At 44.7% G+C, this 20,532-nt stretch overlaps 1 protein-coding gene across 1 annotated transcript; it reads left to right on the forward strand.

The window, feature by feature from the left end:
* The first annotated feature begins 788 nt into the window (after nucleotides 1-788).
* Nucleotides 789-19,864, forward strand: bend4 (BEN domain containing 4). The gene is made up of 5 exons (XM_014199119.3): nucleotides 789-1,707; nucleotides 4,953-5,564; nucleotides 6,542-6,633; nucleotides 15,226-15,466; nucleotides 15,785-19,864. The coding sequence occupies exons 1-5, from the start codon at nucleotides 1,194-1,196 to the stop codon at nucleotides 16,015-16,017; spliced, it is 1,692 nt and encodes a 563-aa protein (XP_014054594.1). The 5' UTR covers nucleotides 789-1,193; the 3' UTR covers nucleotides 16,018-19,864.
* The last annotated feature ends 668 nt before the right edge of the window (nucleotides 19,865-20,532 follow it).

The raw sequence follows: 20,532 nt of genomic DNA on the forward strand, positions 1-20,532 counted from the left end.
GAATGCTTCGTTAGTAAATTATGTCTGAGTTTTGGAGAGTGCCCCTGGCTATCCCTAAATGTAAAAAAATAATAATGTGCCGTCTGGTTTGCTTAATATAAGGAATTTGAAATGATTTATACTTTTACTTTGATACTTAAGTATATTTGAGCAATTACATTTACTTTTGATACTTAAGTATATTTGAGCAATTACATTTACTTTTGATACTTAAGTATATTTAAAACCCAATACTTTCAGACTTTTACTCAGGTAGTATTTTACTGGGTGACTTTTACTTTTTCTTGAGTCATTTTCTATTAAGGTATGTTTACTTTTACTCAAGTATGACTATTGGGTACTTTTTCCAACACTGATTGTATGTGAAAACTACTTATAAGACGCACATTTACAGTTTTTCTGAACTCACCTCACTTGCGCATAGGGAGGCTTGCGCTACCCGGTGCTGGCACATGCGCAGATCAAATAAACCGCTGGAACGCGGATTTAAGCTGTTTACATGTCCTAATAATTCGAAAGATTGCTCAGAAAACCAGGTGTTTTAATCGGCGTATGCTTACTTCGATTATGACCTTACGGCGATTAAGATAAACAGAGTAAAGGGTTTACATGACTAATGCCATACTCGGCCTTCTGCCATAATCACTTTAATATCGAATTATTAGTGTACATGTAAAGGTACACAATCATGCCATGTTTAGTCTCATGTAGGTTATTTCAAACATTCCAAAAACCAAACACAACCCAATTAGGCTATCCTATTCATTTTAGCTGTCATTTTGAGAGACACACTTATTTGAGGCCGTTGTCATAGTGAAGGGGTAGCGTATTCTCACTTCACCCAGCTTGTCCTCAGAGGCAAAATGGCCGCTATAGTTTCATCGATATAATTTTGCTTTAAAACTGTGTATGCTCATGTAGGCGATTAGAGACACAACGTACAGACAGCGGGATGTGCAGATCGCGCCTGTATTTCCCTCTTGGCACAATCACTTTTTAACGCGGCGCCCCCCGTCTGGGGATTGGAGCTGTGTCTTGTCAGTAAATTAGCCCACCCTCTGAATATTAAAGTGCACTACTGGGGGGGAAACTGAGCCAGACAGCGAGACGGTGACGAAAAAAATAACCAGTCACCAGACAAGGACGCGACAAGAGCGAGCTCGAGTCACCACTGCGTGTTGAAACTTGCAGTGATGGAGGGGGAAATGCAACCTGCCGACGAGGGTCTCTGCGCCCCAAAGATGTGCAGTCAGCAGCGGGGTCCATACAGCAGCCTCAAGACCTTCCCAAACAAGCGGTTGGTGGGGAAGGCGCGGTTCGACAGACCCACAATGGTCGATATCCCGCTGCTGGGAGACGGAGGCGGTCATCACTACAATCATAATCTCAATCACCATCATCCATATCAACAACAGTATCAGCAACAGCGGCAGCAGCTCCACCAAACCTCCCTCACCATCAGCAGCAGCAGCCAGTATCTCGCGACACCCCAGCTGCAGCAGCAACAGCGTTTCCCATGCGATAACAGGCCCAGCAGTAGAGCCGCGACATCTACCTCAGCAACAGTGGGGAGTGTGGCGGCAGCATCACTTGGCTTCCAGGGGAGGGTCGGCAGCGGCACCGCGGTGCGCCAGGACCCCACGTATTCGCCTGGAAAAACCGCGCTCAACCACGAATCTCCCGACTGCACTTACGGGATAAGCTCAGGTATGTTTTCAAACTTGTTGAGAAAGTGAAATTAGGAAAAGTTTAGCCTTTATTTTAGGAATTAGGTGTTGGACTAGACTAGAGGATGTCTAGGCCTGTTGCCTGGGCGCGTAAATGCAATGCAACCACTGTTAGAAATACATTCTCTGGTTAGTATTACAATCCTTTCCAACACACAAAAAAGGGTCCCAAAAAGCATATCATTTTTTTGGTTCCAGGTATAACTCTTTTGGATTCCAGGTATAACTCTTTTGGGTTCCATGTAGAATCCTCTGGGGAAAGGGTTCTACATGGAGCCCAATAAGGTTCTACCTGGAACCAAAAGTGTTTTACCTGGAACAAAAAATGGTTCTTCAAAGGGTTCTCCTATGGGGACAGCTTTTTTTCTAAGAGTGTAATAAAACACAAGTTTTTAAATATGCTGTAAGTCTTTAGCCATATCCAGACCTTACTCAGTATGCTATTTGCATGGTTGACCCAATATGACACAAATTTGTTGACAAACAACAGTTTTTGGTTAAGTTTTTTTGTATTTTGCACAAAGACAATTATTGATTCACCACAAGTAGGGCCTAGGCCTATTTTAGGTATTATAGGCTAAAATGATACAGATAGCCTAATAAAATAGTCATAGAACAACAAATTAAACTATAATGGCATATCAGTCCAGCAGAGAGTAGTAACTATAAACTGAGTGTACAAAACATTAGGAACACCTGCTCTTACCACGTCCTAGACTAACCAGGCGAATCCACTTTACACTGCTGCTACTCGCTGTTTATTATCAATGGATACCCTTACCTACATGTACATGTTACCTCAATTACCTCGACTAACCTGTACCCCCGCACATTGACTCTGTACCAGTACACCCTATATATATAGCCTTGTTATTGTTATTTTGTTGTGTTACTTTTTTTAACTTTAGTTTATTTAGTAAATATTTTCTTAACTCTTATTTTATAAAAACTACATTGTTGTTAAGGGCTTGTTGTAAGCACGGTAAAGTCCATAAAATAGCTGTTGTATTGGTCGCGTGTGACAACTTGATTTGATTTGATCCTCCCATTTCTCCATAATTTCCTGTGAAAGATGTATTATGTACTAGTGAAAATAGCAGTCATGACTGAGCAGGCCCACTATAGGGTCTGTGTGTGCTCAAATGAGTGATAGGCTTGTGCAGTTGTTGAAGTGTGTTTGTGTTTATCTGTGTGAAATGTTGTCTTCGGAAATATCCATTGTAATGATGTGCACTGCTTTTGAGCAAAAGCAGGCAAACTAGTTTCTCAAAGAAAGAGTAAGCATAGAAATACACTACACTTCTATTTCTATTGGAACCTTGATCTGCGTCCCAATTGGCACCATATCCCTATTATAGTGCACTACCTTTGACCAGAGCCGGAAGCAGTTTTGTTACTAAGTTAAACAGATATCATATTTCCCCCACAGATATAGATCTCCTTATCACTCCACTAACAGGGGAGGTTGAGCGTCAGTATTCTGAGATTGTTGTTATGCTGACACAGCACTATCTAGCTTATACTGTCTACTGTATTAGCACTGTGGTGTAGCATCAAGCCAAATAGGTATAATACTTGTAATGTCGCCTCATGACATTATCCATCGTAGTGACAAAGTACAGGCCTCATACAGTATTACATGCTCTATGGTAGGCCTATAGGCTTCCCTGAACAATCACTACGTTATAACTAACCTGCCCTTATGGTACTGGGGCTTCCAATGTTGTCTTGAAAACCCAATTCAAAGCCCAGTTGTACACAATTCTTAGGTATCTGCATTCAATACAGTATAGGTCTTTTCACTCCACTGAGCCAAACCGAGTTGACCTAAACCAAGCTGTTGTAATTGTGCTGAAAAGAACAGCGCGCAAAGAAAATAATCGAGCAAGCACGTTTGGGTCAGTTCGGCGCAATAGTACAAAAAGGGTATATATTATGTTAACCATACGACAAAAGCTAGTCAATACAACTAAGTATTCATGTGATTTAATGATTCCACATTTCCCTGGAGGTGACAGTCAGACAGAGGTGGTGTTTCTTTCCCATTATGCATCCCACAGACAGAAGGAGGAACCCAAGGACACCGGCCCTGAGATCCACACACAATAAAGCAAATTGCATTTAAAAGCTTTTCCAAAGAGTTGTGATTAAAATAAATGGTGCTCATAAATTTGCCTCCGCGGAGCATGTTGTATTTAATGACATTTTATGAGGCTGTCTCCCCGTGCACAGTACCAGGGAGCAAGAGAAGAGGGACGGGTGGGAGGGACGGAGGCACGGGGGATGATATCAGATACATCTCGGCGGGTAAACAAAGACGGCACGCATATTAATAAATGCGACACATCTGCGCCAGGCCGATAGACACGTCTCAGCGGCTGCCAGAGTGCCGGGCCTCCCGCCCAGTTGCAGCGAGGGCGCCGTGGGTAGCTGTCTGCGCTCATAATTACCTGCCTTGTCTCTTTGTGTGTGAAGGCAACACATTCGTAATCATTAGAGGGGAGATGTGCGAGATCATCTCATTCCGATGTGCTGAGACTGCTGGGAGAAGGACACAGGGAGAGCTGCTTTTATGAGCTGTTATGGATGATATTATAGCTCAGTAGCATCATAAGCCCATTTGTTTGGCTTGGGTGATTATTTAAGCTCAAGAGGGGGGGGGGGGGGGGGGCACATCAAATATCATCAAATCAAATGCATTTGTCAAAAAGTGCTCAACTGCAACCAAAGCCTATAACCCCCAAAGAGCAAGCACAGGCAACAATGGCAAGGGAAGGACTAGTGTAGGCCTAGATATTGATGTCTGACTCAACCAGCTTCTTTGTACAAGATTGCCATTGAATGGAGGGAACCTGTACTCGGGTAAAATATGACTCTTGTAGAAAAAGAGGAAGAGCTAGATAGAGGGGGTGAGGGGAGGAAGCCAGAGCAGCGAAGCAGCAACTCCAACACCTTTATATAGAATTTGAGAGTCAAGTAGAGGTGACTGAGAAAGGGATAAGACTGAAGCAATCCTACTGTAGTATTATGAACAACCAATCTAGTCCACGCTCTTCTGTGTTTAAAAAAAAATCCATGCCATCAATTCAATGCCAAGTAGTCAAGGACTGTGGAAATGTAGAAATGTGTTGACGCCCAAAAGTTGACTCCAAAATATGCTGGTTGGCTTGAATGTCATAGTGAATGCCTCGGCTATCTTTATCTACTCGCTCTCTGTTCCTCTAGAAAACCGTCTCATCTTGGATGCCTTCGCACAGCAGTGTAGCCGGGTCCTCACTCTTCTCAACAACAACGGCCGGTTTGTGGAGCCTCAAGCTCCTCTGCCCTCCTCCCTCACCTCCCACATCAAGCAGGAGGACAGCTGCCTCTCTGGACCTGGGGGGGAGTCAAGGCCAGTCGCGGGTCAGGTGGGTCATTACCCCACCCCGGGCACGCCACGTCTTGACGAGAGCGCCACCGTCGACCCTGATGACGAAGCCCAGCACAGCCACTGGAGCCAACAACAAACATCTGCCTTCCTGCGCATCTTCACTGAGTCCCTCCAGAGCTATCTGCTCACCGGGAACCAGCAGCCCCACCCGGGCCCGGGCCTCGAGGGAGAGCGATGCCCACCAGCTGAGCCAGAGTCTGGGGGGTCGCCGGGCCACAACCTGGGGGGCTGGAACTCCCCGGCCCCCTCGGATTCGTATGGCCACCCCTCGTCCACTCTGCCGGAGGAGGAAGAGGAGGAGGAGGAGGAGGAGAGCTGCTGCCCTCGCTGTGTGGAGCTGGAGCAGGAGGTGCTGTGTCTGCAGCAGGAGAACGAAGAGCTGCGCAACAAGATGGACAACATACCAGGTACAGTACCGGGGTTTCAGGATCATAGAACCCAGTAATGGCAATTTCAACAGTTTATGCAGATTCATGTGATATGGTATGTGGATACGATAGAAGGCCGTCACCTGTAAATGCCTCAAGTGAGACGATGTGCTAATTTTGCTGCCCAAGACAACTCCGTGGATTTGGGTCTTTACCCTGTGACTCGACATAGCATGTCACAATAATGACACAGTGGCAAAGGAGGGGGGTAACCATGTGGTGAAGTACCTAACTTTTAATGTCAAGTTCAAGATTTACAGTGCCCTCTGGAATTTTTTGTTGTTGTTTTGGTTCTGTACTCGAGCACTTTTCTGGGCTCCCGAGTGGCGCAGCAGTCTAAGGCACTTTATCTCAGTGCTAGAGGCGTCACTACAGACCCTGGTTCGATTCCAGGCTGTATCACAACCGGCCGTGATTGGGAGTCCCATAGGGCGGCACACATTTGGCCCAGTGTCGTCCGGGTTAGGGTTTGGCCGGGGTAGGCAGTCATTGTAAATAAGAATTTGTTCTTAACTGACTTGCCTAGTTAAATAAAGGGTCAATAAAAAATAAATAAAATAAGAAACTTTGGAGTGAAAAGTTTGAGTGAAGTGAATTTGTCCCAATACCTTTGGTCCCCTAAAATGGGGGGACTATGTACAAAAACTGTTGTAATTTCTAAATGGTTTACCTGATATGGATCAAAATACCCTCAAATGAAAGCTGACAGTCCGCACTTTAACCTCATAGTCATTGTATCATTTAAAATCCAAAGTGCTGGAGTACAGAGCCAAAACGTGTCACTGTCCCAATCATTTCGGGGGGAGGGCTGTATTTTACATTTTAGTCATTAAGCAGATGCTCTTATCTAGAGCGACTTAGAGTTAGACACCCCAGACTCTATTTATATATTGCATTCTTGGTGTGGCTTCAATCAAATCTTTTTGATGGCTTTTATAACCCTGATCTCCTTCCAGCTCCCTGCCAGAATGTGCTGGACTTCTTCAAGACTGTTCTCCAACACCATGACCAGTTTATACAGCCCATGGCAGAGGAACAACTAACAGAGGCAAGAAATCAGTTTGTCTCAAAACACAGACCGTGTCTTTCTAGAAAGAAATACTCTTGGTCTGTTCCAGTTTCTGTCAGGTACTGTACTGTACCTTTTTATATGTTTTATCACTAGTCATACTGGCCGTGTCTGAAACCTGTCTTGCCTACTACTTACTGCATGCTGTGTATTAATTGTACTACATACTATATTTAGAACGTATTGTTCAGTAGAAAACGAATGCAGTACGTGCAAATATCAACATACTAAGCTCATCTATTCTGAGAAGGCGTCATCTAATATGCAATTGCGATGTTTCCCGCCATTCGTTCATTTTGGTAGAGTGCGTCCCCTTATCTTTTTTATTTTATTTATTTAACCTTTATTTTGACAGGGAGTCAATGGCCAGGGGCCCTCAGGAGTGGGCTGGGGGTCCAGCCGTGTACCTGGTAACTAGTTGGCTACCTAAAGAGGCTCAAAGTTGCCCACCGTTTACCCGCTTCATTGAATTTCTTCACTTTGAGATGAGGAGCACTGGCGAAACGAGGCTTGTCATTCGGTTTAGCCACATTTCTGGCTTACAGACTGGCTGTCAGTCCCCCTATCTAGTCATCAATGTGCTACGCATTACTTACCTGGAGAAGAGAGAGCCCAGGGCTGACACTACTAACCAGCGTGCTTCAGCTGGTGTGAGCGGTAATCAGTGTTATTTTCACTGCTTGTTTCTGTCCGGCACTTGAAAACACCTAAGGCAACACAAGAGGGACTATTTGGCTAGGAATCGGATGGTAGCGCCCTCGGCCAATGTATGAAAGTGTAAGACTGTGTTTTGCCAGTGTGAGTGTGTTTGTGATACTTGTTACCATACTGTATGTGTGTGCGTATGTGTGTGAGTATGGGTGGATGTGTGTTGCGAGAGGACGGCACTTATCGTGTCATCTAGTGTTTACTCCCTTCGCTGTGCATTGTCCTCTGAGTCCCCTCTTCCCTTTGATATTCATTGGTCTAGGCCGGTCCCACAGCTACACTTAGAATTTCTTCACTTTGACATACATTTAGGCTGATCCAGGGGCCAGGTGAGTTCAACCTAGCCGTTTACCCATGCAGGACTCTGTTCCATGGAGGGATTCATATTTTCCAGTTTCAATACCGAAAATAATTCATATTTATCCAGAGAGTCCGGGAAATATGGCAGAAATCAGAAGTGCCCATTTAAAGCGTTTAAAACCAAGATATGGTCACTATGCCAGGGTTCTCCCCAAATAAGATTGTCGCTGTGCCACCTTGGCTGTGTCACTGTGTAAGGATTTCAGGGCAAATTAAACTGATATTCAGTAATGATAGAGGAACTATCTTTGATCACCAACGACATTGTTTTTAATAGCAAAACAGGCCGTTCATAATGTTCCTGAATTAATTCTGAGTATTTCAGCAGCAGGCTATCTGGACACAGAGCATGCTTAGGACGCACGGAGTGCACCCCGCGTATAGCGTTGTCGAATCATACAAACTTTGTAATGGCAGTCCAACAAAAGTAAAATGAACAAAGGTGCTAAGCTTGCTAGATAACCTCCTTCAATGATTGACAGAATATTTAATATAATAAATATATCCTATATTTGGCTGAATCAAGTTGATGATTTTTCAGATCGATCATGAATAACGGGGGAGATGAAGAGTAGAAATAGTTTAAGTATCAAGGTACTATATCTTAACGGGGACCAACTCTGTTAAAACTGTCTCGGGATCCCAGTTACCCATGTTAATCACTAATGGACACATAATAAGGGTAACTGACCCGGGCTATCGGATCTTGTCCCGGCCAACCCTTGTATTCCACCATGCTCTGACGGCCACCTAAGTGGACTCTCGACCACGGTTAGGGTTTTCGTTCTATGGAGTAGAGAGGAATATCAGACCCACTTGGCCTGATGTGGTTTAAACACCTTCATCACTCTGTGCCTCTTCGTCGAGCCGATCTGCATGGAAGACATCTCTCAGCAGATCTATGGAGTAGTGCAGGACTCTTTGTTTTTCCAGCTTTGTGAAGTCCGCCCTTCGAGACCGAGATAGTCCCATGGCTTGCAATACTTGATCGTTAGGAGTAGGCCACTTGCCCAGGGCCCCTCTCGGGAAGCCAAACGAGATGACCATATCGACTCCCGGCAGCTTGTTAATGATTGATGCAGCAACAGTGATGTAGTATGCAATCTTTTCAGATCTAGCCACCTCGACGGTGTCAACGGCGACTTCGTATCGCACTGTAACGTCAACCACCAAAGCTGCACCATTTTTCACGAATGTCAAGTCTGGTTTCCTTAGTCTCCCATCCAGTGTGGAGATATGCATCTCCTTGATAACGTTCTATCCGTTGCTTTCGGCTTCCGTTACTGATAGGTCACACACCTTGTTGTGCCTATTTATGCGGGCTCCTTGGATCAACTGGCAATGACCCAGTATATGTCAGCAAGATTCATACAGGGCTGGAAAGTGCCTCCAAGAGGAATCCTTCTCCGGCCTTCCCCTTTTGAACATCTCCCGAGTAGGATAGACATTTGCCCTCAACTTCAGTCCATTGTTATACTGGCCGTACTGGAATCCCACTGAGGAGGTAAGCCTAGTTTTGCTGATCTTATCACTGCCAAAGGCCTGCATCCCCACACCTTGAGTTGCTAGGCATATCCATTTTCACATTTCTTCCTGCCTCCAATCACACGGTATTGGGAAATGCAGCGTCACTAAGCCAGTTGTGTTGTTGTCGAGGGAGGGCATCTTTGTGTCGCTCCCACCGGCTTGCAGCCATATTCCCTCATCTGTCGAGAGCCACTGCCGGTGGATCCTTCTGGCCTGGATCAATGGAATCTGGGGGGCCAGCTTCACGATACCTAGGCCCCCGTATCGGTGTTTCACATAGAGCAACCCGTTACATGTGCTCGTGGGTGGGGGAGCCATTCTTTCACAGCGGTTCTTATCATTCCATCTATTTTGGTCAGGTCGACTCCCTTTCGGTTGCTGTGGTCAGCTCTGTAGATTAGCCTCGGGACAGCGAAAGAGTTCAACATCTTGACCTTCTGAGAAGGTTTTAGCGCCGCCCATCCGATCTTGCATATCCAATCACAAAGTAGCCCGATCAGTTCCGGTTTAACAATGCCTGCCCACTGGTTCACTTGCATTCCGGGATATTTTTAGGATTCCTCAGGCCCAATTAAGTGCAAGTCCTCTCCATTCAGTTTCCAGGATAAACAGTCATTAACCTTGAATGAGGACTTGCTGTGGTCATTACCACCTTTCTCAATTAAGAAACTGTGGCACTTTTTGGGTTGAACTCTCAACTCCGTCAGTTGGCAATATTGTTCCAGAATTGCCATGTTTTTTTTCCCATACCTTTCATCGAGCTGTTCAACAGTACCAAGTCATCGGCAAACACTAAAGTGGTAGTCTGGCGGCCTTCTGGCCCGACCCCAGAGCAGTGGGGTTCGAGTGTCTGGATTGAACAGCAGCTGCGACCTTGGACCAACATGTCGGACCAACATCTCAATCATCAAGGATTTCACTCCAAGAATGACCTTTGTTACGCTGTTCTCATAAATGCTCTCGATCAACTCCATGATGTGCCGGTCAAGGCCCCTTTGCCCAAGAACACCCAGAAGGTGCTCATGCAATGCCGAGTCGAAAGCCTTCACAAAGTCCACAAATACCACAGCTAGGGGTGTACATTGTTTTTTACTCTGTTTGATGAGCCCCTGGAGTGACATACCATTTTCAGAACACCCCTCGGGGCAAATATGAAGCCCCTTTGTCACAGACTTGGGCAGGCACGCACCAGCATGGCTGTAATAATCCTAGAGAAGAGCCGTGCGGCTATGGATTCTGATGGTGATAGGCTGCCACCCTCCGATCTGTCCCCGTTCCACTGGGTCGGACGTTTTTGGTATCAATGTACTGCGGCACTCTTTGAAGGTCAACGATAGGGCCCCTGTCACTAGCCACATCAAGAACAAGCGAGCCAACTTCTCTCCTCTGGGGTCACAACTTAACAGTTTCTCTGGTGACTCCATCGGGACCTGCTGCTGTGCCGGTTTTCATATACCTCCGCTGCTGAGATATGCTGAGATCAGACGTTGTCAGCTCCTCCTTCCGTGCGGAATTGGCCCAGCCCGTTGAACGGCTTCGTGGCCCGCCATCGGTTGGCAAAGGCCAGAGTGAGTTCTGTCATGGGGATGGCACATGAACCGAACACCTCTCCATCTAAGATTAGGGCAGGTCTTTGTCAAATAATAACTGTTGCTGACGTAAGTCAGCCCTCTTTTCTTTCCATCTCTTATTCCCACTCATAGGCCTGCTTCCCGCTGTATCGCTCTGCCTAACGGTTCCTCAAGCAACTTTGCCCAGCAACTTCTCTATTTCCAGTGCCGAAGACTCGATCAGTGCAGGATTCTGATCCACACCCCTTAAAGATAATGTGATGGCCCCGATTTCGAAATCTCCATCCACGCCCATGTTGGCCTCGACCGCAGCTCGTGTACTGAGGGTGGTGGTTCACCTGGGACAGACAGAATTCATCATTCACAAAATGGGCTTCCTCAGGACCCTTGTTTCGAGTCACTGCCTTTCTCAGGACTCTTCGTTTATACCTCACCTGCTATCGAATCCTTCCCAGTCGGCCAATCACAACCATGCTATGGATGGATTTGTGACTCTTGAATAGTTTATACTCTTCCCACTCTGTCCAGCCATCGTTGGTAGTTCTCCTTCCGATCTGTTTTCCATTGTTCGCTCTTGCTTCCTCAGACTTTTGCTGGCAATAAAAGGCTTATGCTGGGAGAGGCTGACCCCAAAACCAAAGCTTTTTGGGAAATGTTTGTATACAATCACTGCTGCAACCGCAACCTGGGCCTCTGGCACGCAGTTACACTTAGGAACATGTCAGGAGATTGCATGACGACTGATACCGGTTCCCCCACAAGAGCTACACTTATATAGAACTTTCACGAAGCTATGAAGGGTCTTACATGCTGACCACACCACCTGCGTTGCTTGTGAAAATGTTGCAAAATAAATATGCATGTTATTCAATCATTGCACCCACACTGCTCGCGTGCGTCAATGACTGTCTGCGTAGTCAAGCTCTAAAATAGAACTTAGGTCTATATGCTTTGTGCGCTGCAAGTCCCGCCTCTCTCATCTTATTGGTTTTTAGGAGCATATACCCACATTGGTGATTGAAAGATGAGCTGAGGTCCACACTCCAGTCCAGTTGGTGGTGGTAATGCACCTTAAAGTTGGTTGCCAACTGCCATATAAAGTCCAGAGAAGAAGAAGAAACCTGAACGAGGAGAGATTACTAGAAACAAACTCGGTTTACCCTTTTATCTGTAGAGACCCTTTTATCTTGTGCGTTTCAGGTAAAATAACAACCCAATGTTTATATCCCAGGACAAATTATCTAGCAACAGCAAGCTAGCTAAATTGCCATAAATGTTTAATGCTTTTAGACCTGTCCCCAAATGAATATAGTTGGTTCAAAGTTTGTTTTGATATTTCAACCTGTGTGTCCTGATCGCGTCTGGTGTGGGTGGACAAAATCAACAGCCGTGGCTGGAGTAGGGTCGGGTAGGAGAATTGATTCAGACTGAGCTGGCTGCGGTGGCAACACGACATCCTCATCTCCATTATCCGATGCCAGGGCAGGTGACATTAATCTGCTCACCAACTCAGGCGCCACAATACCTGGGTCCCCCCCCTCCCCGGCATTCGGCCGTCTGGGGGGATCCCGGCTTGTGGACTGAGAAAGATCTAGGCAGCGGCATTTTCTCTGACGGCTAGACCGGGGTTCGTTCAAGTTTGTAATATCGGCCAGTGCCAGCAAGGTGTTTCTGGTGTTTCCTTCGCGTATTCTGCACTTGCGAGTCTGATGCATCTAATCTCCCGGAACTTTTGCCCCCAGAGTCCCCGGAACATAGGACTGTGGAAGATCTTGCTTGCTCAACCTGATGGGGTCGGTAAACGCCCACCGTAGGTGCCAGTTTTGATGACCCAGGTTGGTCGCCCTGGTGTGGCAAGTGTTTTGAGGCCATTTCCCGGTTGATCTTGTCAGTAGACTCTTTTCATACAATTATTGCATGGGTCACAATGGTCAGGGTATTGCGTAATCCTTTCCATGTCCCCCAGAACCCAAAGACTTTGGTTTCCCGGACGCTACCCGGCAGGTTATGGGAATAACGCCGCCGGATCGCAAGTTGGCATCGTTTATGGTCGGAAATACAAAGGTATCTGATTGTCTTCGGACCGCCAACTTTTGTTCTTGATTAATGAAAACATTCTTGGCAAAAGCTTTCACTTTTGTCCATCTTGCACCGGTCTAAGAATTTCACCTCTAGCAGCATAATACGAATGCCCCCGGCCGTCCCTCTTTATCATGGCCCCAGTTCAGAAGAAAAACCCACAAAATAGAACCAAAGTCCTATTCCATTAACCCTAGCTGAGGTATTCAAGTGACTGGGCCTACTTTGAACACAATTTTTTCCAAAGTAAACGCTTTGGACCACACAGGACACTCAGGACGCGCATCAAGGGGGCACCGAGAGGCAGGGGCTGGGACAGGCGGCCCCGAGATCCAACTATATGCTTTTTAACTGCAGCAACTTTAAGATACGCTATTGGAGCGTCACCGCCACAAAGGGCGCGCGATCGGCTCAAGGTTATCTAGAGTCACCAAAGGTGAACCGTCTCCGAAAGTGCCTCCACCCATGGAGGCCAATCCACATGGGGAGCGAGGAACCATTTAGAAGCCGGCCGACAGGTGAATCATGAATTCCAAGAGAGTCCTAGTCACTCCAACCATTTACCTGTGCTTCATTGAATTGAATGAGAGATAGCTCCAGAGGGCCAGGTAGGGCTGGGGTCGACCAAGGGAGGGGGGCGACCCCTGCCAAGGCCGCCAGGGGACGTAACTCCATCCAGCCAGCTCCCTGACCCAGGGAGATGGGTGGAGAGGGTCAGGGAGGGCTAGGGCTGACCCCGGCAATACTCATTTCAGAAAAGCCGAAGTGAGTACAGTATGACATCCTTTATATAGCATACTACATTTCTGAAATTTCACATACTATAAAACTTTCTATTTTTGCATACTCAAAATGTCTACTATTTAGAAGCTTAGTATGGGTATTCGGACACGGCCACTGTGTATATTATAGATGTTACATGAGAGATGCAAAATAAGACACCAGGGTGAACTTTTAGATCTAAAGAGCGCTCTATCTCTACAGGAAGAAGAACAGAAAACATTATATGAGGTTTGTGTTTTCAAGATGTGTTTTCTTACTGTATGTAACGGAATGACCCCTCACTTAGTTTGTGTCTTTCTAATGGGCCTTAAATATCACCTACTCACCTTGGTGGCTTTCTCGGCATGAGAAGCATGAGAAGCGTCGTCGTCCCCACCCCCATCCTAGTTTGTCAGACATTTTGAGACCTCAAAAGTAGTCCAGTATTAGAAAGAGTTTCACAATCTGTTATATAGATCCATCTAAAATGTGAAATTAACTGGGGCCTATCTTTCCCATTCATGTTTTAATCAAGCTTATAGCTAGACCTACACAACAAATGGCATGGACTCCTCTCTGACAGACTAACACACTTTGATTTTGGAGTAAATAATCACTTAAAAGCCCAGTTAAATAGGGGAGTGGATATATAGATTTTTGGGGATGTTGTCACTGACTCCCTTTAAGTAATGTTCAACTCAGTTGCACAGCAGCTTTATAGATAAAACCGAAACTAGTGGCACAAGATGTGAAACTGCCATTCAAATCAGCTTCTCTGTTAAGGATGTGAAAATATCATCTTGCAACAGTGTTGCATAACAAGATAAAATAGGTTCTGTTAAATGGAGAAAAGGTTAATGGACACCACCACCGCCTTTTCCTCAACATTGCAGTTAAATCTGGCAATAACTTCTTGTTCAATGGGTTTACAACGATAGGAATTGGTTATTGTTGGTATCAGGTGTATAGCACAAATAATGCTTTAGATTTATTTGAGAAACTAGACTAACTAAAAATATCATAGTTCTCCATCACATATTGAGCATGAAGTTAACGACCTTGTTATAACACATGAATGACTGCACTTCTTCTGAATGCTTTGACAGCTTGAATGCACTTTTCAATACCCTGCTAGTGCCCCTCAGGGTTGGGGTCAATTTCATTTCAATTCAGTCAATCAACTGTGATCCAATTTTCCTTTTTCATTTCATTGCTTTTCAATGAGGGAAAAAAATTGGAAAAGGAATTTCAGTTGACTTTAGTTGACTTTCTGAATTGGCGGAACTGAAATGGAATTGGCCCCAACCCTGGTGGCTCTATGGCAGGGTACTCAGAGCTCATAACTAAGCCGTACCATTCTCACCAGTTGTGGCTTGTGGCAATTTAAATGGGGAGGACAGGTTCATAGTAATGGCTGAAACTGAATAAATGGAATGGTATCAAACACATCAAAAACATGCTTTTATACCATTCCGTTCACTCCATTCCAGCCATTATGAGCCGTCCTTCCCTCACCAACCTCCTGTCATTCTCACCCTCTTCACTTCTTCGTACCCCTCCTCAGGGCAGTAAACAGCTCCTTGGGAACTACCCCCTCTTCATCACCAACAAGCAGTGGGACGAGGCAGTCAACTCGTCCAAGAAAGATGGCCGGCGGCTGCTGCGCTACCTGATCCGCTTCGTCTTCACTACGGACGAGCTCAAGTACTCGTGCGGCCTGGGCAAGAGGAAACGCTCAGTTCACTCAGGAGAGCCTGGGCCGGAGAGACGGCCCCTCAACCCCGTTAAAGTCACCTGCCTCAGAGGTACTGGCGGCATCTCTACTAAAGAGATGGGTACTACAGCAACATGTATGCTACTAAAGAGATGGGTACTACAGCAACATGTATGCTACTAAAGAGATGGGTACTACAGCAACATGTATGCTACTAAAGAGATGGGTACTACAGCAACATGTATGCTACTAAAGAGATGGGTACTACAGCAACATGTATGCTACTAAAGAGATGGGTACTACAGCAACATGTATGCTACTAAAGAGATTGGTGAACAGATGTTTACAACATCAAATTGTGTGCAGTTTGTTTTTCTAATCATAACAAATATTTACTTGTACTCCTCAGAGTTTATCCGAATGCACTGTGCCTCTAACCCTGACTGGTGGATGCCTTCTGAGGAGCAGATCAACAAGGTGTTCAGCGACGCGGTGGGCCATGCGCGCCAGGGTCGGGCTGTGGGCACCTTCCTGGGCAGCAGTGGCAGTAGCACTAGCAGTCTTTACATGGAGGCTTACGACGGGCCCCTGTCACAGGATGAAGTGTACCTGAAGGGCTCTCACAATGGCCTGGGGGATTGAAAGGAGAAGGAATGAAGCCTTGGTCAGGATTCAATCCAAGGTGCGTTATTGGGAAGCACACTAGACAGCCGACAGTGCGCCTTTTTAAAGGCAATTTCGTAGAGATCGCATTCATGGTGAACACTGCAAATATTGGCTCAAGCGTAAATTACCTTTAAAAGGCACATTGTTGGCTGTCTAGGGCACTGCTCTACAACGCGACTTTGATTTAATCCTGGCCACTGTCTTATAACATGTGGCGTCACTCCTACGCGATGTTAGTCCCTCAACCCGAGGTGGTGATACTGCTGATTTGTCACCACAAATGGTTTGTTTACATAGCAGGTTAGGATAATTAGCATGGCAGGTTAGGATAGTTAGCGTGGCAGGTTAGGAAAAGAGTTAGAGTTAGTCTTAGCTACAATGCTAGTTGTCAACAACTGTTGTCCCCGACACGCCCACTAGATGGCGATGTAGGCCAAGTCATCAGTATCATAACACTGGTTCAGACGAAACTGACGCTATCTCACGTAAGACAATGAGGATGAGTGGTACTAACCTGCTCTTCTTCCGTAATGCTACAGAGCAGGGCAGGAAAATAACATTCAAACAACATTCAAGAGGAAGTAGTCTCCCCGTTCAACTTGCTAAAACAGCTGTTTTTGGGGCTTATTTTCTTGGGGGGGGGGGGGCAAGGATGTTTCTGCTCAAATGTTCCAATGTTGCAACATGCATTTATTAAGGTACATGAAAGCAGCAGAATGTTGTATAATTCATGTTCAACTGTTTGTAAAACTACAATGCTAGTTTTCCCTCAGTCTTCCTTCTGTTACTGCTTTGTGGAAAATGTTAGAAAAAGGTTACATACAGTAATATAGATTTTCGCAAACTAAGGGAGCTACAGAAATCAGTAGGTCTGACTGTAGCTGGGTCATTTCCAAATGACAATTAAGACAAATCTAGTGTGCAGTTTTTCAATGAGGATTATAACAGTTTCCTTTTGCTATAGAACATTGCCAAGAATATACTGTACTATGATGTACTGATTGAGATGGTCATTATGATATCTGTAATGAGAAGAGAAAATGAAAATGAGACATTATCCTTCCTTGTACAGATAAATTATGTTGGCTACTTTAGATAAAACTCCCTCTTGTATTATGTTCTGGCTGACGCGCAGACCCACATGGTACACAACACACTGCGCCCCACTGGTCTAAGGACAGTCTTCAGAAAGTAATATTCCGGTTGTCTCAGAGAGCAGCTACATTGATTGGTTGGTTCTCTGAAACTTTTTCCTGGGGGTTTGAAAAGCCATCAATTGTATTGGAAGGGGGCGGCGCCCGGCGGATGTGTGTGGCTGTGCCTGTGGGTGTTTGAGTACGAAAGACAGATGAGAACCAACCAGAAAAAGCACAGCCCATTTCATTATTGACACATCGTGCTGACAACATCAAACAGCCTCCCTCCCCAGACTCAGAGGCCTGGATCTTTGGTATCAGCCAGGCAACTTATGTTAACCAAAGATAATTAAAGTAGACATGCAGGATTTGTGCAACTGTACGATGACTATTGATTGATGGATTGCCATTGATTGTATTTAATCGTGATACATTTCAATTCATTGATGGTAAATATTCAAGAGATTGGTGGTAGAGACAAACCACAAAAGCCCAGACTAGTTTGAAACTTTGGAATGATAACACCCCCACACACACACACACACACACACACACACAGCAAGAAACACTATATTTGAAATTCCTTAAAGGTCCAGTGCAGTCAAAACTAGATTTCCTGTGTTTTATATATATTTCCACACTATGAGGTTGAAATAATACTGTGAAAATCCTAATAATGCCCTTTTCGTGTAAGAGTTGTTTGAAAAGACCGCCAGAAATGTCAGCCTGTTTTGGTGGGATGGAGTTTTGGCCTGCCTGTTGACATCACCAGGTGGTAAATTAGTTAGACCAATAAGAAAGAGAGTTCCAAATCTCTCTGCCAATAACAGCTAGTTTTCTGTTTTCCCCTCCCCACTCAGACCACTCACAGATAGCTTCTTAGCAAAGAGACTATTTCTGTTTCTTTTTTACCATTTTAATTGAAAACAATAACAGTAAGGTACTTAATTGTTACCCTGAAATGATTTGATGTTGAGATAAAAATGGCTGCATTGGACCTTTAAGATAAAGTTTAACACATCTGTAGTTCTGATGACTTAGTTGTTCAGAACATGGTGCTTGCATCACTGAGTTATGGGTTTGCCACATGGGCCACATAATACTGAATAGTGTACTGTGTATGTGTTAACTGTGTTTGCTAAATGACCATAATATTATAATTATACTCCAAGAACTACAGTACCCATAATTGTAGCTAGTGTCAGACTGCTTCTAGACTACTAAAATCAGAAGATAAGGGCGGCAGGTAGTCTATCGGTTAGAGCGTTTGGCCAATAACCGAAAGGTTACTAGTTCGAATCCTCAAGGTGAAAAATCTGTTAATGTGCCCTTGAGCAAGGCACTTACCCCTAATTGCTCCATGGTCACCGTTGATAATGGCAGACCCTGACCTGTGACTCCACTCTCCACAGGTGTCTAAGGGAGAGTGGCATATGCAAAAAACACATTCCCAATTAATACACACTTGTGTGAAATAGGACAAATGTAAGCACCCACCAAGTTTATTATTTGGATTATTATTAGATACCATAGATGTGTAGTAGAGAGCTCCTCTCAATGGCCGCTTCTGTGACAGCATGGGCAGCGCCTCATAGGGCTTTCCCCATTTTGGTGTCATCAACTGGGTAGGACTTGCTATGAGTTAAGGAAGGATCATAGAATTCCATCCAGGACAGCAGGGGCAGTCAGCCAATTAATTATACTCCAGAGCAAACATTCCGTAACTGCAGGTGGCAGTAAATCACCAACCTTGACTTTATACCTGTTCTTTACACACTCCAGCACAGTAGGTGTTGGTATGCGCCTTTTCAGTTTATTTTCAAACTACCTACACTCAAACTTGAAGTACAAGAAGAAGAAATTGTCTACTTAAAAATGTAGATATCCCTCAATGCGCTGCCCAAGCTGTCACAGAAGCGACCATTGAGAAGAGCTCTCTAGTACACATCTAATGAAGAGATTTGAGCCTTTCACCTTCCGAAACACCTGCCATTATGCTAACTGTTGCAGAATTCATCATTATGTTACTTCCTGGTCTTTCAGTCATTTCTGGAGTTGATTATAATAGAGAATGTCAATAAGTGAAGATGTTCATCAATACCAAACATTTTTTCTCAGTCCTTAACTATACTAAATATCTATCAATGTGGCTTCAACCAAAGCAGTGATTCATTGTGAATCATTGTACCAATAGGGAGAGAGAAGTCTGCTGTGTTTTTCATTATACTTATTTAATTTGGGACATTCTTGTCCTTCAATAGAGTACTGCACTCGTTTTATACATTTGAATGTATAACATTTTACTGTTGACTACAAGTTGGTAAAGTTACATTGAAAAACAAAGACATGCAGTGTGTGTGTGGTGAATAACTATAATAATAACATAATTGTTAATAACAATAGCCCTTTTGAAAAGTGTGTAAAGGTAATCTTTAAATACATATTCTCTCTTAAATGCCTCAGCTAAGTAGAAAAGTGCCACAGAGACCTTGTCAGTGAGGTTCTGTTGTCGTGACGCGTACTGTTTTGAATGTAAATATTTCCCTGTGATTACTGCACATTCTGACAAATAATCCTTTATTCTCCAAGTGACTGTGTCAACACTGTGAAACTCCCAAGTAGATTTTTACAACAATATGATGCTTGTGTTTTTATTTATGATGAAATAAACATTCCATCCTATTTGACTTGATCATACATGATTTATGTATACAATCACCTCACATACTTAGCAGATATTATATAGTGATACATTCTGTTATTCTAAATTATGTCATTTTTGGGGGGGTTGCTCAATGAGATAAATTAACTGGTTTTACTGACCTACAATTACAGATCAATGCAGTGTGGCAGATGTAATTACTATTGCCCATTGAACCACACACACACCCTCTTACACAACACGGCAGGCCTACTCGCGCCAGTACTTCTGTGGCTGTTTTCAAGAGGGTCATGTATTCGCCAGGTCAGCTAAATACTGTAAACCACCAGTTTGATGGACAGCTGTCTGCATAGCCTTTACACCTCAGCTTCCACCCTCTGGTTCTTGATCATCAGGATATTCTCAAGGAGCAGCTTGTGAGCCAATTCCTTCTAAAAGTTGCACTGGATGCATGGACCAACTTTCTCTCCACACACCTCACTGTATTCACAAGCTGGTCTCATGCTTTCCAAGTGCTTCTGTCTGCTGGGAAACTCAAACTTGCTCTCCAAACACACACACACACACTCAGGTTTGAGCCTGCTGACACAGATAACACACCTGATTCATCTCTTAATCTGGTCAACTCTTTGTCCAGAGATTGTCGCCAAATTTAGCTTCAACCCGTACATGAAAGGGAGCCATGCAAACTCA

Source organism: Salmo salar, chromosome 05, assembly GCF_965601325.2.
Source record: "Salmo salar chromosome 05, fSalSal1, whole genome shotgun sequence".
In the NCBI taxonomy this organism is placed as follows: Eukaryota; Metazoa; Chordata; class Actinopteri; order Salmoniformes; family Salmonidae; genus Salmo; species Salmo salar.

What these genes read in the sequence shown, in the direction of transcription:
- bend4 (XM_014199119.3), top strand. Translation starts at nt 1,194, where the DNA reads ATGGAGGGGGAAATGCAACCTGCCGACGAGGGTCTCTGCGCCCCAAAG. An exon ending in CACTTACGGGATAAGCTCAG is followed by an intron (nt 1,708 to 4,952) that starts GTATGTTTTCAA and finishes CTGTTCCTCTAG; the next exon opens with AAAACCGTCTCATCTTGGAT. An exon ending in CAAGATGGACAACATACCAG is followed by an intron (nt 5,565 to 6,541) that starts GTACAGTACCGG and finishes ATCTCCTTCCAG; the next exon opens with CTCCCTGCCAGAATGTGCTG.